This window comes from Stylophora pistillata, chromosome 11, assembly GCF_964205215.1.
Source record: "Stylophora pistillata chromosome 11, jaStyPist1.2, whole genome shotgun sequence".
NCBI lineage: Eukaryota > Metazoa > Cnidaria > Anthozoa > Scleractinia > Pocilloporidae > Stylophora > Stylophora pistillata.
In genome coordinates, this window is record NC_142529.1 from 18,982,771 (window position 1) to 19,009,367 (window position 26,597).

The 26,597-nt window shown below is 34.8% G+C and overlaps 5 protein-coding genes, 1 non-coding gene and 1 pseudogene across 8 annotated transcripts in view; 3 read left to right on the forward strand and 4 right to left on the reverse strand.

Annotated features, from left to right (window-relative positions):
• LOC148720451 (uncharacterized) overlaps nt 1-20,789 on the reverse strand; it is a 28,572-nt gene extending 7,783 nt beyond the window's left edge. The window contains exons 1-3 of one of the 2 annotated variants that reach the window (XM_088738930.1): nt 20,650-20,789; nt 14,896-14,955; nt 6,682-6,710 (exon numbers count right to left, since the gene is read on the reverse strand). In XM_088738930.1, coding sequence (XP_088595056.1) covers nt 6,682-6,710; nt 14,896-14,955; nt 20,650-20,694 — 134 coding nt within the window. In that variant the 5' untranslated portion in view covers nt 20,695-20,789. The remainder of the gene's footprint in view (nt 1-6,681; nt 6,711-14,895; nt 14,956-20,649) is intronic. The other variant, XM_088738929.1, reaches the window with a different exon arrangement.
• Nucleotides 513-1,771, forward strand: LOC148720452 (uncharacterized; annotated as a pseudogene).
• On the reverse strand, nt 3,799-3,871 carry Trnas-acu (transfer RNA serine (anticodon ACU)). The gene has a single exon. It is a non-coding gene; the product is annotated as a tRNA-Ser (tRNA).
• Nucleotides 9,371-19,405, forward strand: LOC111337829 (uncharacterized). Of its 2 annotated transcripts, XM_088738928.1 has the most exons (5): nt 9,371-9,650; nt 17,860-18,010; nt 18,091-18,246; nt 18,333-18,462; nt 18,552-19,405. In XM_088738928.1, exons 2-5 carry the CDS (start codon nt 17,895-17,897, stop codon nt 18,585-18,587), a joined length of 438 nt encoding a protein of 145 aa, XP_088595054.1. In that variant the 5' UTR covers nt 9,371-9,650; nt 17,860-17,894; the 3' UTR covers nt 18,588-19,405. The 2 variants fall into 2 exon arrangements, with proteins under 2 accessions (XP_088595054.1, XP_088595053.1); XM_088738927.1 differs by lacking the exon at nt 9,371-9,650 and having other exon boundaries at nt 14,972-18,010; nt 18,552-19,404.
• LOC148720453 (uncharacterized) lies at nt 10,185-12,099 on the reverse strand. Its single transcript, XM_088739059.1, has 4 exons — nt 11,505-12,099; nt 11,181-11,411; nt 10,704-11,122; nt 10,185-10,673 (listed from the first exon to the last, which is right to left on the reverse strand). Exons 1-4 carry the CDS (start codon nt 12,097-12,099, stop codon nt 10,185-10,187), a joined length of 1,734 nt encoding a protein of 577 aa, XP_088595185.1.
• A 1,029-nt stretch (nt 20,790-21,818) lies between the features above and the next one.
• LOC148720454 (uncharacterized) lies at nt 21,819-24,616 on the forward strand. Its single transcript, XM_088738915.1, has 2 exons — nt 21,819-22,310; nt 22,665-24,616. Exons 1-2 carry the CDS (start codon nt 22,189-22,191, stop codon nt 23,947-23,949), a joined length of 1,407 nt encoding a protein of 468 aa, XP_088595041.1. The 5' UTR covers nt 21,819-22,188; the 3' UTR covers nt 23,950-24,616.
• On the reverse strand, nt 24,078-26,268 carry LOC148720455 (uncharacterized). The gene is made up of 2 exons (XM_088738926.1): nt 26,020-26,268; nt 24,078-25,880 (listed from the first exon to the last, which is right to left on the reverse strand). Exon 2 carries the CDS (start codon nt 25,784-25,786, stop codon nt 25,253-25,255), a length of 534 nt encoding a protein of 177 aa, XP_088595052.1. The 5' UTR covers nt 25,787-25,880; nt 26,020-26,268; the 3' UTR covers nt 24,078-25,252.
• Between the last annotated feature and the right edge of the window lie 329 nt (nt 26,269-26,597).

The window sequence follows — 26,597 nt, forward strand, 5'->3', positions numbered from 1 at the left end:
ACTGATGGAAAACGAAGAATTATTGATTTGAATGGACAAGAAACAGCTTTTTCATTGCTATTAAAACCAGCAACCTAAATTAATATAACTGATTAATATAAGGAGATCTATCGAGTTTAAAAAGATTTATCATCCAAAATTAGGATGTTTTCTTTCCAAGCACAAAGGATCGGGTATAATAATTGATAATTTCTTCAAACCAATAAAAGCTATCTTAAAATCAGTTGTAAAACCATTTGCTAAGAAAGCTCTTGATGCAGGTGTTTCACATGCTGGAGAACGTCTTGGAAAAGCTGTTTCTGATAAATCAGGTGATTATATAATGAAAAAACTAAGTGGAATGCAAAATAAGAAAACTTTACCATTGAATCCAATAAAAACTATATGAAAAAGTTCTGCTAAGATCTCACCAAAATGAGAAAAAGAATCAATACTCATGACTCTCAATCGGTTGATAAGTGGCAGTGGTATCATCAGACGATAAAATAATGTAACGTATAAACATAATATCATCCAGAACAAGCGAATATTTACAACGAAATGAATTAACCAGAATTCAACTAGACAAGGTTATTCGCATCCCAGCTAATGGTCAGGCACAGTCCAAGGTCGGTTACAAATTTACCGTCAATGATAGAAGAAGTTTTTTCGACTGGTACAATGCTTACTTTGACGTCCAATTTCAGGTTCAAAAGCTAGCTGGTGGTACTCCTTATGGAGCAGATCGTGCAACAGTAATCAATGGTGCTCATTTACTTATTAAACAGATGACTATCAAAAGTGGAGGTAAAATCATTTACGATACTGACAATCTTCATAAAGTTATAAATTTGAAGAATTTTCTTGAATACAGTGATGATTAGTCAAGAAGTGTTGCTAAAAATAGTTTATAGTACCTAGATAAAGACTATGAAATAGATAATGCAAATCAAAACACTGGATTTGAACCTCGACGATTGTTAACAACTGGAAATAATGATGCAAATGTAATCATTCCTCTCAACCGTTATTTATTTTTCGAAGAGCTTGAAGATCGTATGTTACCTTCAATTGAATTACAATTTATATTAACACTGTTAGATGATGCAAATCTCATCTGGAAACTGGCTGCTGTTGATGATGCTCGTGTTATCCATCGATTCTTTTTATGGGTTCCAAGATTGCTTTCAAAAGATAGTCTTTATAATCAGTTTAAATCAGACTTTACGAAATTTAACCATACTGGACTTATGGACAAGAAATGTTCGAACAAACACTCAACGCTAGTTCATCAGGATTCTTCCAAATATCTCCAACCATTGACAATGCAAAGCATGTCTTTGTATTTCTTCAGCGAATTAAAGACAATGATCAAGATGCTAATCCGTATGAATATGACACTTTTAACATCAACGCTAGTCGAAACAATGCATCTTTTTTTTGGACTTGTCGTTTAGAATATGATAATGGAGAATTTTATCCTGAAGTAGACAACGATACTGAATCCAAATTAAGAATCTTCAGTGATTTGATGAGTTACACAATGCGCAAGAATGATTACAACTCAGGTGCGCAGCTTAATCTCAGCAATTTCAATTCTCTTTACGGAGTTATTTATTTCGGTCTCACTTGCCAAACTGAAAAGGTCACAAAAGATCCTAAAAAGCTTATTTTTAGATATAAACTGAATGCTCAAACACGTGAAGACAGTCCTTATACAGTGAATGCTGTTGTGTTATATAATAAAGAACTCATCGTAAACTAAGTTGGAAATGAATTGTTGATTGTCTGATTGTCTAAATAATCAAGCTCATTAATATAAATGGTCGAAAAGCGAGAACTCGCCAATGAAGAAAAATGTGAGTTGATAAAAAAAAAGATAAATGAGTTTATTTCTGAAAACTATAAAACTAGAGACATAAGAATAAGACAGTTTTGGATGGATATAAGAATAAAAAAGGTTTTTATGATGGATATAAAATATTTTATGACAGTGAAGAAGAAATGTTCAAAGAATATATGATGATTTCGCCAATAACTGTGATTATCATTATCACACAGTTTTTCCTGAATTTCACATTTTCGAAAGATCAACTGATGTTTTGGAAATACTGAATGAAAAAACAAAAGCAAAAACAAAACCAATAACTGATGCTTTGGAAAGACTGATTGAAAAAACAAAAATAATACCTCTTCCTTTGGAAAGACTGAATGAAAAAACAAAAACAATAACAGAATTAGCAATAACTTTTAAAGATGATGAAAGAAAATCCAAATTATTAAAAAATTGGAAACACTGGAATATGGTGATGATGATTTAAACACGAATTGACACATTTGAGTTCTAGCAACCTTGATGAAATAAAAGAAATGATAACCAAGATATTTTCTCAAGATTAAATGAATTATTGGGTTTTTAATCTGTTTTAAATTAGTATTTTTAATTAAATACGTTTTATAATACAAAATTGTATAACATATATAGTATAAGATATGACACAGTTATATGAAATCAAAGTTAAACTATCACCAAATCAAAAAAGGAATCTAGGTAAAGCTTACAAAAACAAAGAGTCAATAACATTGAGATTAGCCTCAAACGCATTAACTGGCAATGATAAACTCTTAGTTTCATCAACAGTAGCAAAATGATATCAAAAAAGTAAACACATGAAAAAAGGAATGGATATAAAATTAACTAAAACAAACATCAGAAACCAAGTTGGAGGCAGCCTTTTAACATCAATTCTTAGTTTGGGAAGAACTCTTTTACCAACTGTTAGAAAGACATTAGGTTTGTCTGCTTCGGCTGGATTAGCTTCAGAAGGTGCTTCTCAGGTTGTTAAAAAGATTTCTGGAAGAGGTGTTCAAACAGGCAGTTTTCTAATTCCACAGAATAAAATAAATCAACTTATTCAATACAGACATTTATTAACTGAAAAAAAGAAAAGAGATATTTTAGGTGCTCTACAAAGTGGACAAGGTGTTCACATCAAACCAACAAAGACTCAAATGGAATCAGGAATTGGTACTATTCTTGCTTTAATTAGTATTCCAATGGCTGTTGATTTGGTTAAGAATTTAATTTCTGGTAAACGAGCACCACAAATGGGAGGACCACCACTAAAAGGCGGCAAAGGAGCTCCACGACTAGGTGCTTATATGCCTCAAATACCTCCTCCATGTATCGGAAGTTGGCCAAATACTCAACTTGGTAGAGGTAAAAAAAAAAAAAGAACCAAAAAAAGGCCAAGGATTGCTTCTAGGACCAAACAGTCCATTCAATTCAATTCCAATAGTCGGAGCAGTTTTGTAAAGCCACAATTTCATAAAACAATTCCTATGACAAATTTCGATCTTATTGAATGGTGTAAATATCTAAAAATTCCAATAAATGTTTTAAGTAGAGACCAAAAAGTAACACATAATCATAAACAAGCTCTTTTCATTTACAATCTTCATCCATCATATATGCCTGGATCACATTGAGTTACAGCTTTCGTTAAAGATAATGTCATCAATTACTTCGATTCATTTGGAATGCCACCTCTTCAAGAAATTGTTGATCATGCTAAAATAAGAATCTGACTCTTCTCCATCAAAATAACCAAATAAAAAATTTAATGACAACTACTTGTGTTTATTTTTGTTTGTATTTCTTGAATGAGACGAATAAAGGTAAATCATATCAAGATCTTCTTGAAGTGTTCGATATAAATGACACTATGAAAAATAAAAAAATCATTCGTATATGTGCCCGATCCTTCGCAGTAAAGCACTATTTGAGCAATAGTGAAAATCAGACCTGAAAAAAATTCCAGGCCTGTACGGGATTCGAACCACTGACCTCTGCGATAGTAGTGCAGCGCTCTACCAATTGAGCTAACAAGCCAACTGGGAGTAGGCCATCAAATTAATTCGACATAAACCCGTAGAAGATAAATCAAACAACAACAAACATATGAAACATATGTATGAACTGCGGTTATGAAACGTATATGTGCACGATCCTTCGCAGTAAAGCACTATTTGAGCAATAGTGAAAATCAGACCTGAAAAAAATGTCAGGCCTGTACGGTGGTTCGAATCCCGTACAGGCCTGAAATTTTTTTCAGGTCTGATTTTCACTATTGCTCAAATAGTGCTTTACTGCGAAGGATTGTGCACATATACGTTTCATAACCGCAGTTCATACATATGTTTCGCATGTTTGTTGTTGTTAAAAAAATCATTGCAAGTTATTTCAAAAATTTGTAATTTATATATGAAGAGTGATTGTGTTAAGCAGAAAAAAAGTTAATGATTGTGTGAAAGGTAGTGAAAGATATGAACCAGCAAAAAATGGTAGAATGATGTTAAAGTGCTCTTGTGCTAAATGAGGTAGAACCAAAACTAAATTTGTTCAAAATAAATAAGTTACATCGATAATCTAACATATTTATATGTGAAGTCTTATTGTGTACAGCAGAAAAAAGCTACTGAGTGTGTTCCAGGAAGTGAAATATATGAACCAACTAAAAATGGTAGATTGATGTTAAAGTGCCCTTGTGCTGAATGTGGTATAGCCAAAACTAAATTCGTTAAAAAAAGGTGGAGCATTGTTTGATGTAGGCAGCAGTCATTCAATTGGTGAAATAGTTCTAAAAGGATTAGGCAATAGTAGAGTTTATCTTGCTCGACAAGGTGCTGCAAAAGCTATCAAATCAGATTACGCTAAGAATAAAATAAAACAAAAAGCAAATAAATATCTCTATCAAGCTCTTGACAGCTTTACTGATGATTTGAGTAAAAAGATAAGTGGTGGTAACATTGATTATTCACAGTGGTATCCAATGGAAATGTATGCTCCTTCTGGTGTTTATGATCCAATTAATCTACTTTACAAAGGCGGTGCTGTTCACATTCATAAAATGATTGGAAAGTCACCAAAACCAAAAGGTGGATGGACTCCTTCTCGATATAAATATATGGGACCTTATAATCCACTTGATCAACAATTAGTATATGATAAAAAAAATGTAGAGGTAAAACAATGGAATGTTAAGCCTTATGATAAAGTAGATGAAATAGCTGCTTATCATGATATATGTTGTGATATGGGTTAAAACAAAGGTGATTGCGATCGTCAAATGGTTAAACCATTAGATCAAATACCTTATGGAGAGATGCCAAAATGGGGACAAACAGCTCGATTGTTAATTAATACCAGACAGAAATTAGGTCTTAGTGTAAAACAAAAGAAGTCAAAAAACGGAAAAAGCCGTGGAGTGAAATAAACTGGAAAGTAAAATTAGTGGACGAATTACATAAACCCATCAATCGTATTTTTACTCGGCGGCGTATAATTGTAAATCATATTGATGAAATATGGGCTGCAGATTTGGTTGAAATGCAAAAGTTCAGTAAATGGAACAAAGGCTATCGATATCTTCTTATGGGTATTGATGTATTCAGTAAATACGGTTGGATTAAACCTTTAAAAGACAAGAAGGGTGAATCCATAAGCCAAGCTTTCAAAACCATTTTTAAAGAAGGAAGAAAACCAGAGTTCTTATGGACTGATACAGGTGAAGAATTTTACAATAAACAAGTTGAAGAATTATTGAATACAAATAATGTCAAATTATATTCAATCGAAAATGAAGAAAAATCATCTGTTGTCGAATGTTGGAATCGTACAATTAAAAACAAGATGTGGAAACAGTTTACTATCCAAGGCAATACTCAATATCTCGACATTCTGCCAAAAATATTGAACCAGTACAATGACACCAAGCGCAATTCAATAAAATTCACACCCGTTGAAGCATCTAATATTAAGAATGGAGGAATAGTTTATTTTAATCTGCATGGTGACATCAATACATCAAAACAAAAACCTTAATATAAAATCGGCGATGAGGTTTGAATATCAAAGTATAAAAGGAAGTTGTTCGATAAAGGCTACACTCCAAATTGGACAGAAGAGATATTGACTATTGATAAAGTACAATACACGAATCCAATCACCTATCGATTACGAGAGTTAAACAACGAAGAAATTTGAGGCGGTTTTTATGAGCCTGAATTATTGAGAGCTAAATAAGAGATATCCAGAATTGATAAAGTAATAAAGAGAGATTATAAGAATAAACAAGCTCTGGTTAAATGGAAATGTTATGATGATGTTTTCAACAGCCGGGTTCCTCTTAAAGATTTACAAGCTATTTAAAGTTCACTACCATGGTTACAAATTCATCCATTGTTTAAATGACTAATCAAATTCTACACAATTTTCAAATTTGTCACTGAAAAATTACACAAATGTGTTACAGAAATGTGTAAAGTATTGCGTAAATCAACATATGGATGAATTCTCATTAGGATGAATTTTTCAGTACGTGATAATCAATAAATTAAATCATTTGGTCTGAATCATCGCTGACAATATAGATATCTTTCTCCTCAACTCTCTTTCTGAATAATACTTGTTCTGGTCTCATTTCAATATTTTTACCAGGTTTCCTTAATTCACAATAAGTGACCTTTTCATTGTTTATAATGATGATAAGATCAGTGACTCCTTTCTGATAAACTTTTTGCATTTTTTTTTCCTTCCAAGAAGTTCACCAAAAGTATGAACTATTAGTACATTTGGGTTGTTTCCATAATGCTCAAATATTGACATCATTAAATCATGTTCACTCATATAAAATCACTTACATTATTGTCAATCTTTTCTCTTTCTTTTTCTGTCGAGATTTCAATAATAATTCATCAAAAGTTTCATAAACTGGAACTGAAATTAGCAAATTTATAAATTCTAAATTATAGTTAATAATGAAACTACTACCATATAAGGGCAAAGTAAAAAGAAAACAGTTGTCAAGTGCTAATAATAGTAAGAGCACAAAGGTCAGATAAGCTTGCATTGATTGCACGTGCAGTCAATTATTGTCCAATCACAGCTGTTCTTTCTCTGTGTCAATCAAACTGTACTTAGCATGCCTGCAGCGGTTCAGTGATTTATTACAGCAATTCAAATGACAAGGATAAATAATTCCCTCCCACCCTTCCCTACTGATAGCACTTGACAATCACTAGTATTCAATATAATTAAAAGACTTCAATCTACGTTTCATTCTTATATCAGTTAAAACATCATCGAAGCACACAAACTTTGACAATTTGACTCCTAGCGATGTCAATAGGTTAATGTTATTTTTTAGCCATTGTTGGCTGTAATACATGATGTTATAGTTTCTCACATATTAATAATGAAGCACTGTTATCTCAAGAAAAAATGTTTAATAAACCAGGGTTCGGGATTAAGTGCTCCCTTGCTGGTCACACCTTTACCCATAGACTCATGGCAGCTATTTATTTTGGGCATCGGTACCACTTGCTACTACATGTTGCCATGGGAACTTGAGGGATCCCGAAGGATTATCACCTCCAAGAGGGGATTACTACCCCTCTGGCGACCAAGGGATTATCACCCTTGATAGAGAATTATCATCTCTTTGTCGCATAATTAACTAGCTTCTGACCTCCATGTTATGTCAGCTATTTTGTGACTGGAGGGCTTAATCCCTTACCCCTTTACCCCACAAATGTGTTCTTATTGTTGTCGCTAGCTAGTAGGTTGAGAGCATTAATTATTATTCTCAGCCAAAACAAAAACATATCTATCTTTCGTTTATGTTGATAAATATTTCAACAATATTTTGTCTTTAAAACCATTTTTAATTTTTTGTTCCTTGATTACCTATCATGGTTTTAATTAATCTAATTTTCGCTGGAAAAATCATTACTTCTCCTTTTTCATTTTATTGCTTTCTACTTTATCTATTAATTCTTTACTAGCTTTTATAAAATATAATTTTTCAGAATTAAAGGTTTCTATGCTTTCAATCATTTCCTTTATTCTCATAATATATAGATTGTAAATAATTTATTTTTGATATTTTTATTCAGAATAATCTATTCTTGGTTTATTCTTAAGTATTTCTGATCGTCTTGAATTTTCATTGTCATTCACTATAGTAATCTTTAAATCCATATTATCTAACATTCTTTCAAATTCTTCAGGCTCCATATTTAAAACATCCTCACTTCTTACATTTGTAACAATGTTTTTTTCAATTAAAACACTCATATACATTATATTATATTATTCGCTCATAATAATTGATTTTGTTATAAGTGATTGAAATAAAAAGGGGTCAAAACAAAAAGATGAAATAAACAATTTTTAATATAAGAGAAAATCGAGTCTCCTGTATCTCAGTAGTTAGAGTATTAGACTAGATCACGGAGGGTCGTCGGTTCAAATCCCATCTGGAAACTCGAGTTTTCTCAAAATAAAAAACAAAGAAAAAGACCAAAGTAAAAAACGCAAAGATAAATAACCAATATCTTAAAAATTCATAGTTCTATAATGCCCCTATGCATGACTATTAATACCATCCTTAAGAATATATCGCTTATCATCAAAAAAAAATCAATGAAACTTTATTCCACTCATAACTACATAATTGGTGGTTTTGGCTTCTGATTGTTTTCATCTTATGATGCATTTGTTTGTCATTAAAGAAAACATCTTTGTAATTTTCATGTTTGATATTTTTTTGATGACTATTTTTTTTAATCCTTTTGCTTTTTTTTATTCTTTTTCATTCTCTGTTATTAAACTATACATTTTCGATTTCAGTCCTACAAACTCTACTATCACCCCACCATTAACTTCATCTTTCATTTTCCCGATCACTCTTTTGTTTGTTTTATCGTAATACTTGATGATTCTTTGTAACCACTATTATCAAACAACTCTTTATTCTTACAAAAATCTTGAGATACATCTTTTGTTTCTATCTCATACGTTAGTGAATCAGTGTCTGTAAACAATAACTTCGCTTTATCTCCATCCTTTTCCTAAATATATATGTAATGAAACTCATACATCAATGTCTTTGAAAGATCAAGAATACACATATCAACATAAGCTGGCCTATTAAGAGTCAATGTTTCTTTTATTTTATGTACCGCAACGAGATTCTCATTGAATATTTTGCTTGATACAAAAGTCGGTCTTGATGCTAATTTCAACAACTTCTTCTCACCAGTGACAAGTCTTACAACGACTCGCTTTCTTAAGTTTTCCATCGTCTTTCCAAATACAGAATTATTCATCAGTTTAAAAAATTCTTTCTCAAACTCATTTTTAGCTTGAGTTCTCTTTTGTGTATTAAACCTGATGTATTGCTTTAACCATGGTGATTGATTAAATTCAAGTACTCTATGAACTTTTTTCAATTTCATTCCAAGGTTGAGATATAACTGAGGATTTCGGTAATGAAGAACGTATTTCTCTTTGTTTGATAACGTTGGGATCAATTTTGATATAAGACATGTTGTTATATTAAATTTATCAGCGACTTGTTTACAATGAAATTATGTTGATAACATGTCTGGTGTGACTTTGATCTTTCCGGTGCGAGTGGAAAATCGTTATGCAAATCATGTAATTCCTCTGGGTATTCAAGATCGGCTTCCAATATTAATCCCTTTTTACTTTCTTCAGTATAAACTCTAAGGTTTAGTTTATCAATCTTCTTTTGTGAAAGCCATTTGAATCCACCAGCTGAAAGGTATTGCGACTTCGCACAACCATACAGATTATTAGGATCAAGGTACATGTTATATTTCGAAGGTTCATTCTCATTATAATCTTCCATGTATTCGTTATTCGCTTTTCCATATCGATTTACATTATAACTAGTACCTCCTCTCAAACCCTTTTTAATGAATTGGTTCACGTTAACATCAGTCATTTATTCGAATTTGATGTTATTCATTTTCAACATGGCATCCCAAGATAATCCAGGACTTGTGAAATTATGGCATGGATCTAGTTTATAATATTGAAGGCAAGTTTGTCTAAAACTCTCAAACATATCAGCTAACAACAATATGTCAGACTTCAGGTATAAATCATGATAATCATCTATTGTTTTTAACTTGAATTTTTTCTATACATTAATTTTGAGCATGTTTGTAATCATCGTCTGAGATATGCTCATCTGTTAGTATGCTATAAAATTCATCTTTGTTTGGAAGTTCTGTCTCATTGAATTTATCAAAGCTATCCATGAAATCATAAGGATAACCACCTTTCCGAGTCATAAGATTGAATTTTCTGTTCTTGAATTGTTCTGAAGTATATTTTAAAGCCTCTTAATGGGAAGATTATTGACTAGTTTCTCAAGACTTGAACTCATAAATTGAAAATTATCAATGAAAGTGAGATGATTTCCAAGCATAAAAGCCATATAATTTTCCATATTATTTGGAATTGCATTAATGTTCATTTCGCATTCTTCTCCTTTTTTATTCGTATATTTATTATTCTTAACAATCTGTCCAATTTCTTGCATGATAAAATGAGAATCATAACCTCTCAAATTATGAGATATTACAGGTATTTTATCACTGATTGGAAAGTTCAAATTACAATCTTGATGAGCTGAACCTCTGTATTCTCCAGTTATGTGACAATGATCTCTTACTCGAATATCTTCGTTGGTATATTTAAGTTCACAAATATGGCATGTATCAGCGTTTTGAAATTGTCTCTCATCCTCTTTAATCATTTTTAGTGGTTTGTTAAATTCAGACTTGATAACTTTCTTACAATATCTCACCTCCTTAAGCATCTGTTCTATGAATTTGTAAGCAGCTCTCTAGCCACGATATATCTGAAGAGGTTTCGTATACTTATCATCATAAGTACAAACAACGTTGTATCCATAACCACAGTCCGTATGTTTTTGATAAGCTTCAGGGAAAGATTCATCATCAGCTGGTTGACAACCGTGTACTTTCTCTGTTATTGCTTCAAAGTCAGCATAGATTACAAATGGAACTGGTAGTTGCTTATGGTAATTATTGAATTTCAATATGTTGTTATCTTTAGTCGGCATCTTAATAGCTTGCGCTCCATTGATTACGAGACAATTGGCTTTGTGATCAGTTAATACCTTTTCAGAGCTAAAACACTGCAAACAACACATACAAAAGTGCTTTTTCTCCTTGTGCTTCGTTTGGTTAAACATAAATCTATTGAAATATTTTATTAATACATAATGTGTTTTTCTCTTCTGTTTTCAATAAAAGATTCAAATTTCTCTCCTTGCTAATATATATTGGATATCGTTATTTACTGTCATAGCCGAATACGTTAACATTGATTTTATTCTGTTTTTCGATCTTGTTGATTTGTTTTATGGTCACTGGAAATTCAATTCCTGTGTAATCCAGTTGTTCAACGAAAGCTTTACCAACTTTCTTGATCCTCTGCGGATCTTTCTGTTGTGGATTTAAGTGTCTGATATGACACCAACGGAAGCATTCATCATCTTTTTTTTTCAGATTGATCAAACCTTCTTTACCATCTCTCAATTATGGTGGAAGTTGAATATAAGAAGAACCGTTTTGTGGATTATATAGAACAATATTTATGTACTTATTATCAACTGATCGGATACGCCAGCCAGATCCCTCTGAAATCCATTGTGCAATTTGATATGATATTTGTTTCTTTGTTGATTGTAAAGAGTCTGCTATTTCCGTTTCAGTTATCATTGTCTGAGGTGTACTATTAAAGTATGCTGTTTTTGTCTGAACTTCATCAGCTTTATGCCTCTCAAAGGTGATCTTTAATGTCTCTGTGAATTTGAGACCTTTCATTTCATTCAGTATCTTTTTAATATGTTGACCAATAGCCAATCTTGTGCTTTGCATTTGAATCAATGGATCTATGTCATTTTTTATATTTATTTCACACGATTTAGTGAAGCCTTTTAAAGCTTTGTTTGTCTCATTGATTCTTGTTCTTAATAGAGGAACAGGTTTCTTTGTTTTTGGTTTAGGCACTGGTTTATAATCATCTCGAAACTCAAGAGGTGGTTCAATAATATTTTTTTCATAAGCTTGAGCCATCTGTTTAACATTTTTGAACAGTGGAGCGAATTTAATTTTACGCTTTAATGTTTTGCGTTGATGTTTTGGAACAGGTCTCAAATTCATTATTATGTCAATGAGCTGATCTTTTGTCAGATTCTGTAATTCGTTTTTGTTCATATCTATATTATAAGTAGATAATTTTTTTCCTTTATTCTCTGAGCGCAATTTTTCTTTAAGTATATTTCGATTTTTATTTTCCATATTTTCTATACATGGATTTTCTTTAAGTGTATTTTAAAAATTTGAAAACCGGTTTGAGCCAGTTTGAACCAGTTTGAACCTACCATTTTGAATTTCTCGAATTTTTAGATGTTGATCTGATGGCATAACACCACAGCTGTGGGGTGATGTAACGCCACAGCGTTTTCTACTCAGACAAGTTCTTGTGGTTCGTTCGTTGCGCAGTATTTTGAATTCTAATGAGTCAGCAATCTCGAATTTTGATGAGTCAGCTTTTAAAAGATTATTTAAATATGGTTTTTCAAATAAATTAAACAATCAATTTGCCAATCAATTGCTCGCTAACGTGAGATCGTCGCTACCCTCTTCAGTATTCGTCGCTTTGCTCCTCAATGAATATAAAAAGAACTCGAGCTCTCTAACGCGAGATCGTCGCTGCGCTCCTTAATAAATAAAATAAGCTCATCCATCAGGAATTCAATATTGCGCAATTTGAATGCAAAATACATAAAAATTATTAAAAACTAGACCATTGGATAATGTAATTCAAGATTTTTTATTGCCTTAGCCCTTAAGGTATACCAGCCAATATACCATAATCGACAAATATGGCAAGTGTACGTGTCAGCTTAAAATTAAAAGGAAGCTAAAAATTGAATAAAATTTAATTTAGTTTAACGTCTTTAATAAAAACAATTATTCCACTCGCGCGTGTTGGATATGAGATGATTATAGCTAACTCGGCGCTACGCGCCTCGTTGGCTATCTATCATCTCATATCCAACGCGCGCTGGTGGAATAATTGTTAATTAGACCTTTTGTTGTTTAGTATCACTGGGTATTTTTACGAGCTGTGCCGTATTTTGACGAGCCCGTAGGGCGAGTCAAAATACAAATAACGAGTAAAAATACTCAGCGATACTACACAACAAAACGTCTAATAAGTTATTTATTATCCAACACCCAAAACTGTTATTTCAGTGCGGGCGAATTTCGCGGATATTTATTTACGGGGAGTGCGTTACAGAAGTATGCGAAGCGGAACGGAATTGGCGCATTATTGTGTTGCTGTTTCTATTTTCTTCATTAAAAGAAGAAATTTTCTGGTCGTCAAGGTGTTTTCCTTCGTTCGATTCATCTAATGAACTTTGATCTATATTTGCCAGCCATTCTGACTCTTCGTCGTCGGAAATATGATTCAAATGGTCCGCCATTTGTTTTTTTTTCCTAACTACAATCTAATTCTTTGCTTGCGCGATGCGAGAAAACCTGTTTAACCGGTACTCTACAATAGACAAGTACAAATACCGCGTGATATTTGTACTCGTCTAGCTATAGTTGGATAATAATGCGCAATATTGAAGTCATGATGGGTGAGCTCCAAGCCCCAATTACTATACTACTGGGGACTACTGAAAAGGAAAGTTTGAAGGAGTAATTCAGTGAGGTATTCAAGGTATTCAAACGCCTTTCTAGGCTGCTGCGCAGGATAATAAATCTCTTCTTGGACGTTTTGTTGTGTAGTATCGCCGAGTATTTTTACGAGTTCTGCCGTATTATGACGAGCTCTACGGGCTCGTCAAAATACGGCACAACTCGTAAGATATACATATATATATATATATTTTATTTTCAAGCATAAATTTGGACAGAATCAGAATTTCTTTAACTGATAGGGTGGTTAAAAACGAAAAATGGCTCCGCTGAACTGAATAATCTGATATCGGTCTGAGCTTAAATGATTAGAGCAAACTTTCGTTGTGTAAAGCTGACTTAAGCCGACATCGACATCGATGGCTTTGCTTTAAATACTGATCCCGTAAAAAGCATTGAGACTAATGGAACTAATTCCATAAACATTATCACTAAGCAAAAATAAGTTGAGAAGCAAAAGATCGAGAACAAAAAGTGCAAATAAAATAAGACAATATATCTAAAGGAGACTATTAGGAAATTTTTCTCAGAACTGTGTATCTGTTGTGTTTTTCTCTATCGGTTTGCTGATAAGTAGCCAACCAACCATTGTACTCAGAACTGAAGAAACACTTTCTCGCAAAGCTCCCTTGACCTGTGGTTTTAACCAAAAGATCAATATCTCTCGCTCTAACCGAAAGAACCCAGGATATGAAAGCGGAGAGGGCAGGATTGGCTAATTTGACAAAAACTAAGGAGTTTTTGTCAAAGTAACTTTATAGATAAGTCTATAAAAATGATTTAATATGTGCCTTGCCGTTAAAATTAGATTATGTGCTTGAGTTTTGTAATTCACAATAGAAATTGAGAGTGACCCGTCTCTAATTTAATTTAAATTTTAACTTTATTGCATTATCATTTTATTGTAATAATCTTTAAAAAACATTTCATTCGACAGTTATTGATTATTCCTTGGTGTAGATATTCAATGTGCAGCATTTGTGATGGACCACTTGTGGAGATCTACATATGTAGACCTTCATTCTTCTCACTCATGGATTGAAATACATTTCATTTGACTTATTTGAAAAGAGGAAATGCACGATGGACTCCATTTTAGTTTTTGCATGGAACACCTGTGATTCTCTGGAGGTGCTGTCATGAATGAAATGACTACTATTTCGGGCCCTCATTTGATTTACTTCAAATGTACAAATACCTTTCTTGTAAGGCCTTTGATGCATGGAAGTAACAAATTTACTCTAACACCATACAAAATCATGATATTTTTAATTCATATATAGAGAAAAAAGAACTTACCCCATAATTTTCATCACTCTCTGAATCAGTATCATCTTCATATTCAGACGATGATGAATACTATAAAATAAGCAGGACAAAAAGATAATAAATTTATTGCTCCACTTTAAGTGCTTTTAAAATTAGTCTGTAAGTACAAATGAACAGTGAAGCCTACTCACTAAATTAAACACCCTTGTTGAAGGCACAAGTGTAGTAACTTGCTACAATAGTACCAAAGTCCCAAGTACAATAGCACTCAGTCAAATTTGTCAAAGAAAATACTTGATCACCATTCAACAATCTCAAGGAGGGTTAACAAGTCTATTCACCCGTTGAAAGTCATTATAAATCTAAACTTAACTTCAGCAGTACAAGTTATAAAAAAATTATTGGATCTTAACCTCCAGTAACCTTTCCGTACAAATCATTATAATTTTTGACAAATTTAATAAAGCAATAGATCACCTTTTCTAGGGGTTTACCAGCACAATAACCCACGATGAATGTTAGGATAGTATGAGACAAGCTTGTAAATAAGCCGTCCGGCCAGTGATTTACAAGCTTTTTGAGCGTCCTCCCAACATCACAAGTAGGTTTATTGAGTTGGCAAACCTCTAGGAAGTCAGTGTAGCTTATTATTTTATGAAATAACTAAGGGAAAGGTTCTTCATAGAAATAGGAATCTGTATCCTATCTCGTGATCAAATGTCTTATTCTTAACAAGTTCATTGGATGACAAGGTTAACCAATCACAGATGCTGAAAGAATAGGACAAGGGTACAGGCTTAGCACCAAACAAAAAATTCTCGTATCGAGGCTACAAAAACATTTAAAAGTTCTCTTAAAGCTGTAAAAGGAAAGTAAAAAGGCAAACTGCCACGGTACAATGTATCCAATGATTTTAAAGTTCTTTGAAAGTTCTTTAAAGGTGGAAATCTAGTAAATTGCGGTGTGAGTCATTTTTCCTGAGAGTACAAGACTACAAAAAACTTTGCAAGATTGCAAACTTCACAGACTGACAGAGGTATTGAAAATAAAGGTTACCGGAAATCCTGCTTTAGAAATTTATCATGAATTTATTTATACCATATTTCTTCATTTTCGCTAAATAACCGATATAATAGAAAGCACTGAAAGCGCGTAAAACTAGAAGTATAATTACAGCACATCCAAGGACTCCACACAGGCTTTTACAATAAGGTTTCTAAGTAAATGTTAACTAAACGAAAAGACAAGTGTGTTATTAATGCTATTCCAGTTTGCTGAAAGCAAAACTGTTTATTGTGTTCCTTTGCATATGTTTTTTTTCTGTGTTTTTGGTTTTTTCCTCTTATTCCTTCGCTCCCACTGGGGTGGGCCGGAATGTCCATTTTTGTGATCCACCCTCAGGAATTTTTCCTTGTGGTCCTTTATGAGAATCATGATCCTCTGTCTTAATCATCAAGTAAACCAAAAGACACCAAAAGGTAAAGGTAATTCGTTGTCCTTAAGTGTAGTCAAACATAGTGCTTTCGTATAAGGAAGTCAGAGTTTACCGCTACAAGAGTACATAGGTTTGCCAACTGTATCGACCAAAAACAGCGTTTGTAGAACCTGAGTTATTTGATAAACCATTTTAAGATCTCATTCTTCAATGTTAGGTGCCTCTTTTTCGGACACCTAGGTTTTGTCTACATGCTCTTTCCATTTCTAGCATTCTTTAAGTTATAACCTATCATTTTATGACAAGTACGTCACCTGACAGCATAGTGAGAGAAGGTCTCCGAAATATGTTAATGGCATTGTGTAAAATGAAGGATAATAAACAATAGCCTACTTTTGACTAAAAATTATGCACGGATATTTGTAGTAAAATGCCTTGGGGTGTGTGTTTTGACTACTACATAAGTAGTATAAAGGGTAATTCGTTTAAAGTCAAGAAGTACTCGCTTTAACGTGCTCTAAATGAAACAGCATGCGCACTGGTGAAGAGCAAACACGCTTCAATTCCGATATCGTGTTGTAGAACTTTACACATACATAAACTGCAGCATGTAAAGTCCGTGTATGCATGCCCTAATATCATTGATACCAGGGCTCGAAATTGTGCCTGCATCGGGTGCATTTGCAAATAGAGATCTCGCATCTGCGGCTAAAATTTCTCCATTGGTGAGCCTGGTGTCTTACTTATTACTGGCTGCTGTAGTTTTGTCCGAAAAATCCTGCGAAATTCAGGTTAAATGTTGCGTGACTTTTATGGTTGATTTCTTGCTGAGAAACGTATCGCAGGCACACTTTTTCAGAAACCTCGTCGTGCAACGCTCATGAAACGTCTAGGAATTCTTCGTTTCTAGTCTAGTCCCGGTTACTTTTGCGACTAAAATTTTCGAACTTGCGACTAAATTTTAGGAATTACTCGCAAAAAGCGACCGTAAATTTTTTTTAATTTCGAGCTCTGGATACTTAAGAGCAAATCCGTGCAAAAATCAAACATTGCATGGCAAAGTTGAAAAATTAAAATTCGCTGTTCTTTTGCATACAAGTAGTCTTTTGAAAAAATACAAATGCTTTGTAGTTTTTTCCTTGAAGTATTATCTTTTTCCGAAAAAAAACCAAAACGTTTCGTTTTCAGTCCTGGGATCGATTTGGCGACACCCCAACAAAGCGAAACAGAAATTGGCGAAACAGAATGGTAATTGACGATGTCTCAATTTCTACTCTCTACTTTCGTGCTATTTCGTTTATTTTGGTGCTTAAAGCAAGGTGAATTTAAAACTCCCAAAACCCTTAAAAGAAGTGTCCAGTTTAACTAAACCGAGGTTGAAAGAAATTTAAAAGTACTATCTATTGATTTTGAAAAATCAATCGGTAAAAAGGCGCTTGTCAACGTCGTATGTAACGCTTTAAAAATCTCCACTTCGGGTCCTGGAAGCAATGCTACCAAACAATCTTCTCGTTCGTGCACCAACACTCCAACAATTATGTTTCTTCAAAAACTAACAGACTGGCAGAAAAACTTAAATGGAGTACCACTACTGATGGAAGAATCCATAGTAAAAGAGTACTTGATTGGAGCTGGCTACGACAAGAAAGCAGTGAGAAAATACAAAACACTACGTGCTTGGGAGCACAAGAAAGGAATTCATTCAGTCAAGTAAGTTTACAATTTAGAGTAGCAATACTGGTCTCTTTTAAGAGTTGTTAAATTGATTCTTTTTTTTCTTGTTTCTTCAGAATTCATTTGCTTCCTGAATACAAGAAATTTTGGGCTCTAAGAGGCAATTGTAATCCCTCGTTTTCTATTGACCGTGAAGAAAGTAAACTGATATACTTGGTACTACAAAGGTCTAAAAGCAAGCCAGTGTTTACCTACTGCACATGTACTGTTGGGTATGTTTGTTCTACCATTTATAAAACAGTTAATACACGTAGCTCTGAATGATTTTCCTGATGTAGTATTAATTATTTATTTATAGATTGATAAGTGACTACAGCCATATTGGAGCACTTCTTTTTATGCTCTGTGAGGTTGTGGCAGAGGAAAAACAGCAGCCTCCACCAGATCTCACTTGCACTGATTTGCCATGTAATTTGCCGATCCTAAAGGTAACAGCATTTCACCTATTGTTCAAACATTTTTAATTTTCCTCTTTTGGAAACATTTTTGTTAATTTTTTTTTTCTTTGCATTGGCAGGTGCCAAGGTTGAGCCAGTCCTTGTGGAAGATATAAATTTTTACAAAGCCAAGTTTGGAAATGAGCCCCTCTAAATAAATTGAAGCCTACTCCGGCCATGACAGAAAAATATTTTGCTATTGATGATCTGGAGAAAGAAAAGATGGAGGAACACAAAAATAACTTGAAAAGAAATATTCATGATGCAAATCAATGTAGTCCACTGCCACCAATCTTCCACATTTTTAGTAGTAAAGAAAATTACATTCTATCTGAAACTGTAGTTCATGATCTCCCTGATGTTATGACAGCCGATGACATAAATCTTGTTTTTTGTCACGAAATACAAGTTGATTTTGAAGAGAATGAAAGAACCAAACAGGAGAACATTAGAAGCCCTATAAAGGATCATCCAGCATCTTTATCCGATATTCTTAGGAAAGCAGAGACAATCATTGAGAAGATTAACGTGGATGATGACAGAATTAGTGAAATTGCATATCAGCCTGATATGCAAATTTTGTGTTGCTTTGCAAGCGAGACGTAATTTGCATATATATAGTTTCAAAACGGATTCACGGTAAACTGCATGGGAACACCTGCTTGAACTAGTTGGCTTTACTGTCACCCCTTTTACGGTTTCCTCAGAATTTTCAGGAAAAATTGTGCTAACAGTATAAAGAGTACAAATCTGAAAAGTGAGCTACGAAGAATTCGTGGAAAACTAAGCCGGTTTTGATCGTGGCTGCAGCGGCGGGCCTCTCTGTTCATGATAAACCTCACGAATGAAATTAGACAAACGGTAATATGAAGCACTTCGAAAATTCGAGAATATCATATCCAAGTTGACGTCAGTATACCTGCTTTGTTCTTTACGCTTTTTGAGGCGCCAAGATTTCTAAAACAAAAACAATTTTGTTTTTGTTAATGGTTAGGCACACATAAACATGGCATGATTTTAAGTATTTCGTTGACGATTTTCAACAAATTCTTAAAATCCCTCATTCATTTTCCCAAAGCAAACTTAACATATTTTGAAAGATCGTTAACTCGGGTATTGTCATTCTTAATCTTACGAAATTCTATTCAAAGGCACTCGCTCATAAATTATCGTTATTTTTAGCGTACCGTTTTAAGAAGCGTGGGAAAGCCATAACTTCTTTACTTTACTTCTCTTGAATACTCAGATAAATCTAATGTTTATGAAATCATCGTGTTTAGACCATGGTAAGTTATACAACAAATTGGAAGTATGACGGCTTTTCTATCGCAGTAGTTTTGACAAGCGAGTCAAGTGAATCATGACTAATTTCAAACCTGTTTGCGCTTGTTTGGGATCGCCAAATTGTGCCCCGTAAGTTGAAAACGGTTTCCATCATTTTTCTCAGGAATTAACAGATATTTCAAGGAAAAAACTACATTCATATACTTACTAAAGGCTACCTATATGTAAAAGACGAGTGAATTTGATTTTTTTCAGCTTTGCCGAAGATTTGCAATTTTGTTTGATTCTTGCACGGATCTACTCTTAACATGTAGTCTCACTCGAGAGACATCAGTTATACAAAAGATTCACGAAAACTTGAAGTTCCGTCACAGTTATCTTACCGGCAAAACAAAAAAGGTTTTTGTAGTGCTGATACAGATAAAAATGGCGATCGTGCTAAATTTCACACTTTACAGTCGAAAATTACACTAAACGCAAGTATTATCAGGGCTCCTATTAAATTCTAGCTGAAAATTATTGGGAAAAGAACGATAAGTTTCGAAGATGATAAGTTTCGAACGATAAATTTCGAAGATGATAAGTTTCGGAAATGGTGACAAGGAAAGCGACTATAGCAAGCGAAAACAGCTGCTGGAATAGTCGAATACGATTCAGTTTAAGCTTCCAGTAGGTATGCTTACCTTAAATTACTGAGACGACAAACATTGAAATACAGAAGATAACATAAATAGTAAATTAAGGAAAGATATCCGTATAAAACCATACCAATCAAAAAGAAAGTCGTCATCCCGAAAGTAATCTATTGTTTTGCATCTGCTTTCTTTTATCCAAGAATTGTAGGCATAGTGAAGTATGGGGTTAAACGGAAATATTGCCTAAATTAATACCTACACTGGAATTATCACTAGAAGAAGAACTCGTATAAAACTCAGCCATTTCCAACTTCTGCCGATAAATCCGCCGACGAAATCAGCAGTTCACTTTCACGCGGGCGTAAATCTTTTGAATAAGCTCAGAAACCAGGCTCGACTCAATAGCCAAGCCTACTGAATTTGTGCCCAGGCCTTTGCTTGCTTGCGTGACCCTTTTTGCCAATAGCTTATGTCGTCACACTGGAGAATACAAGAAACATCGGCATGTAGTGAACACAAACTCAAAGTTTTACGGTAGGCAAGTGAAAAACGTTTTACGACCGAAGGTAAGTAAGTATTTCAGTGTTTTTCAACCTAAATTTAGTGTTTTCCTTTGCAATTTTACAACGTACAGTGCAGAGGCCATTGCAGAAACGTGAGAGGACTGGGAAAGAGTGTGGTTGTTTTCCGTTTGTCTGAAAAACTAAGATATTCAAATGAAAGATCAACTAAATTTCAGTCTTAAGCAAGAATAGAAGTATTTAGAAGAGGAAAATGCCAAAATGACAGCTTTTCAAATATCACCTAAAATAGAGAGTTTGTATGAATTGGGTAGACAGGGAAAAAACTTTTAAGGGTTTGTATGGAACTTTTGCAAGTCTTGCAAGGCTCCGATTTGGACACTTTCCGCTGAAAACTCTCAAACTTGACTGGGCAGCTTTTCATTCAGTAACATTCCAGTTGAAATGTTTAGATTTTCAATGTAATCAATATAAGGAACTCGTCCCAGTCCTGTCACGTTTCTGCAATAGGCTATTGTCAAATTAATAACTAGAAAAGCCTTCTGCAAAATGAAACTGTTTATTAATAGCCTTATTCTTTCTTAGGAAAGATTTCCATATAACCCCATACATTCATTATGTATTCCATTTCGTAAAGACTACATATAAAGGTTTCTTTTCAACGCTCTATGCATAATTAAAATATGTGGTTATATGGAAATCTTGCCCTTTCTTGATCTGATATCCCAATAAGCGATAACACCAGAAATTATTTGCTTTTGTGATATCAACTATATATATATATATAAGTGTAAAACAATGAAACATGAAGCAAACTTCTAGCTGTTCCAGCTTTAATGTGGCGACGTTTCGGCCTTCGGCCTTCTTCAGGTGGAACGTATTTACATAGAAATTAAAAACTAAAAACTAAAAATCCTAGTAGGTTTACAGAATGACCTGAATTTATACTAAACGTAAGAAATAAAAATAGTATTGCGTAATGCATTCCAGACCTAAATAATAGGATATAATAGAGTCCTAAAGTGCTTACGTCACGTTTCCATAGCACCAGAATTCTGTGGTCTAAACAAACCAATATGGCGTCCCTAGCGTGACACATTGTCGTTGACCTCGAGCACTTCAAGAGCTATAATAGCGCATTTTATCCTCCAATAATAGAAATAAGATAAAGAGAATCAAGATAATCTTTGGCCTTACTATTGAAGAGTATAATAAGCGGACAAAAGCACCTGGTGAGCAATAATTCGAGTCAAAACGCCACGGAGACGAAGTTTGCGATGGGCCAGTGTTTTCATCCAGATTGCAATCACACATCTGAAAGCCACTGCTGCCGATTCTTTTCGTTTCCAGACCAGAAAAAACATAAAGCACTCTATGATAAGTGGATATCATTTGTAAGGTGAGTATTTTTCGAAAAATATATATTTCGATGCTGTACCATCGATTAGAAATAGCTGTTTTTTTATCTCAAACTGATTCACGATTAGCTGTTTCTCTTTCTCGTCTTATTTGTTTTCTCACGGCTTTGCCTTTCCTTGCCTTCAGTCTTGACCTAAGATTATTTAGTTACTAAAAAACTATATGATAGTTGTGAGTATCAAAGCTTTTACACTAACTAGTGTTAAGTAACAACCTCAGAGAAATACTCGCTTCGCATTCACGTCTTAGACTACAAGGTTAAGCATGTGACCAACTAAACTTTGGGTTTTTTAAGCGCAAGTATAGTAACTGCTTCTGTCTTTTTCTGTTATAGGAGAGGAGATAGAAAGCCCAGCAAACATTCGCGACTTTGCAGTTGTCACTTTAAAGATGGGCGAAAAGAAAATATGCCAACCATCAGTGACAGAAACAGGCACAAGCTGTTTGATAGTTTGGACTTGCTGCCAGGTACAGGACCAACACCTCCCAGTACACCTACCCACAAGAAAAAACGGAAAGTGTCTGCCGAGCCCACGAAATTACCAACTGTAGCATCTGTGCTTGAAGAGATTAAAGAGAACTCTGAACCATGTTCCACTGAATGCTCACAAGAGGAAAAGACAAGTTCCAAAGAAGCTCTGCTGTCAATAGAGCTTGACATGACTTCAACAGAACTTGCTAAACACAAGGAAATGTCAAGTTACTATAGAGCACACTACTCTGCTAAGAGCTTGAGCCCTGAGGTGATACGGATGGAGACAGGTCTACCCACTAAGGATGTTTTTGATATTGTTGTGGGATATGTTTCAAGATTCAAGGATGAAATAAACTATTATGCTGGATGGAAGGTTGAGGCGATCACACTTGAGGACCAGATATTTATCACTCTGATGAAACTGAAACAAAATTATACCAATCTACATTTAGCCCAGTTGTTTTCATGCAGTGTTGCAACTGTTGCTAACATAGTACTAACTTTTGTCCATGTTCTGCATTCTCTCCTGTTCAAAGACATCCTGACAACCGTGCCATCTAGAGAAAAGAACAAGATGTGTTTGCCATCCTCTTTCACTGAGTACAGCAGTTGCCGCATTGTGATTGATTGTACAGACATTGAAATTGCTGCAGCTAAGCTCATGTCCCAGCAGAATGCTACATATTCCAGCTACAGGGGAATGAACTCTTTCAAAGTCATAATAGGGGTTGCCCCAAATGGAGTTATAACCTATGTTAGTGATCTTTTTCCTGGCTCAGTCAGTGACAAGGTCATGGTTAAAGAGTCTGGATTTTGTAAACATTTGAGTCCTGGTGATCTTGTTCTGGCAGACAAAGGTTTTCTCATCAGCGATATAGTTCCAAGAGGTGTTTCAGTGAACATACCACCATTTCTCAACAATGGAAAGTTTACAGAGAGTGAGGCAAGGGCAACGAAATCAATAGCTCGATGTCGCATCCATGTAGAGCTTGCAAATGCAAGACTTAAGAGTTTTCGCATCCTTGGCTTCATCCCAGCATTTTTGAGGTGCCATGCTGACAAGCTGTGCCAACTGTGCTCAGCTCTTGTTAATTTGCAGTATCCATTGATCAAGGATGGCTGCGAAGACTTTGAATTTGACTGAATAGAACTTTTTTTCAACTAAATTATAGTACAATGAGTTTTTAATATTATTTTTGTATTACTAGAAGCCCTACTGTAACAGATCAAATGGTATTGACATAGCTTTGGTCAAAAATATGATGTGGTTAGTTTTACATTTTTCTGATATTCATCTCCTTTATGTTCATTAATACAAACTACTATGTGTTCTGTGAAAATAGATTATAATGAAATCCAGTGACATTCTTAAATTGTCATTTCAACTAAATCCAGGTCAGGGGCATGTGACCAGTATGGAATTCTTTCGTCCAGTAGTTCCAAGTGTGAAAGTCGTGCTGGCTTAAAGGTTTTACTTTTGTGTCTGTGAAGCTGGGAGCCTGAGTCCAGGTGTATAAAACTAAAGCCACACTTAAATTAGCTTAAGGGATGGTGAGAGGTAGTCAGAAAAAATAACCTGTGTCTGCATGGATTTTGTTTAGGCTCCCTCCCCTTCCCTTTGCATTGCTATGCAAGCCTACTTAAGTGTGGCATAAGTTTTATGCACCTGGGCCCTGTTGAGTAACCAGGATAAGTGTTACCAGCTACCAGTAGCCATTGGTTGCAAAAAAAAAATTGTTTAAGCTTGCTTTCAGGAAGAATGTAATTTATTATTAAGTTACTATGCTAAATGGAAAAATGTGGGTTCTTTATCTTGTGTCTCTATCTGAGTGTAGAATATGTAATGTTATATTAAGAAATTAATGTATGAAATTTAAAGAAATACCTTTTAACATTAGCTATTGCCTATTTACATTAGCTCCCACTTCCCCCCCCCCCCCCCCCCCACTCTGATTATGTCCAGTATCTGTGCACCACTTTTCAAAGTTCTCCCTCGGTAATCTTTGGGAATAGTTGATGAAAGTAAAAATCACTCAAGATAGTAATATTGTGCTCCCAAGATTCATCTCGTTCAATCTTGATAACTACACTATCCTTTGTGGTCCATACAACAAAGTAGCAGAATTTGCGCTTTCTCAGGAACATCTGGCCTTGACACTGATGCCAGTAAACATGTGTGCTAGACAGCGTATAATTCCCTTCCTTCTCCTCCAAGTAAAAGTCTTTGTGCCCACAAGCTTCCTTGATTGTCGCATTTCGATGTGTGTAGGGGCACTTACACTCAATCACCGAGTCGTCTCCCACAAGTCCATCAGGGGAAGCACCCAGAACTCCCGACTCGTGTAGCCAAAGGCCGGTCTGTACAGGTGTAAAGTTTGTGATGTTGGTGAAGGATTTCAGGGCCTCAGTCTCATTGTCCTGTCCCCATGCAATTGCTTTAACTCCACTCAAGTTGTATTCCCAAGTAGTCGCTTGATAAGAGACGGTGTAACTCTTTTTGCCTGGAGGACGGAGCCAAAATTACTGGCAGTCAGGCGGCCTCTACGAGCTTGGTGCCATGCAAGGCTGTTTCGCTGGCCAGCCGTGAGGGTGCTCACAACATTTATGGTTCTCTCCTCTACTTTGGCATTCTCAATCAAGTACTCTAATTGTTTTTCCTTCGTAGATGCCATAAGGAAACCTTCTGAGTAAATGATATCCTCAATCGTCTTGATCGGGAGAGGGGTAGCAGGTTGTGGTTCGGGACTCAAGATCCAGCAGGTCCCTGTAAATCTGCCATATCGCTTTAGTTCGCTGTACAGCCACATCTGATCTTCTCGGCTAGGATCGCGCGCCAAAGGGCTGTAATCCTTCTTCTTCGGTGGCGCTGGAAACATCTGGCTTGCAGACTGTACGCTTTCTGCCTTTCGCTTTCGTTTCCATTGGCATTCCAGGTCCGTCCTGCTAAGGTTATGGATGCCATAAATAAATATGGCTGCCATAAATAAATATGGCTGCCGCGTGACTGCACTTGAACTTGCCGCGAGGACACTCGCATTCTGTGTTTTTTATTTCAAGGTTTTCATCGAGATAAATCTGATAAAAAGATAATTCGAAACAGACACGTAAGTTGCAATATATATTTCGCAATATAAACATTAAATTGGAGGTGAAATCGGGGTTGGGAGTTCTTCGAATTGAACACACGTGTTGTGATCCCAAATTGGCAACTTACTGTGACTTTGTAGTCCTTATTTTTCATGCTTGCTTGGACTTCACCTTTGATGACTCCCCTGGAATAAATAAAGCTTTGGACATGGTCTGATTTGAAGTGGTTTTCTCCGCGATCAAGCGATTTCCGCTCTCCAGAAAAGAAAGAAACGAGTGAGCATATCGATAAAGACGCCATGTTTGAAGTATCAGTTTAAACTGTTTAGACCAGAAAAAAATGCTGTCATGGCAACGTGACGTCACACTTTAGGACTCTATAATGAGTAAAAGGCAAGAATGTGCAATAGGCGAAATAACCACGAATGGTTGCGAAGAACTCAATTACATTGTGTAAGTGATGCCCTAATTAAGTATTATAGCGGACGCGATTTTTGGATCTGAATTCGCGTCTTTTGTTAAGTCCGTGGGGACTGAGTGTACATAGTTGTGCGGTCCAGTAGGCCTCTCTCGTAAGTAATAATCTATCAATATAAGCTGCGTCCCCTTGGCTGATAATTTTCTCAATAACAATAAAATTAATGTCAGAAATTTCGTGTTTGGTACAATTGAAGTGGACTGCAAGCTCGCACGTTTTTTTGTTTG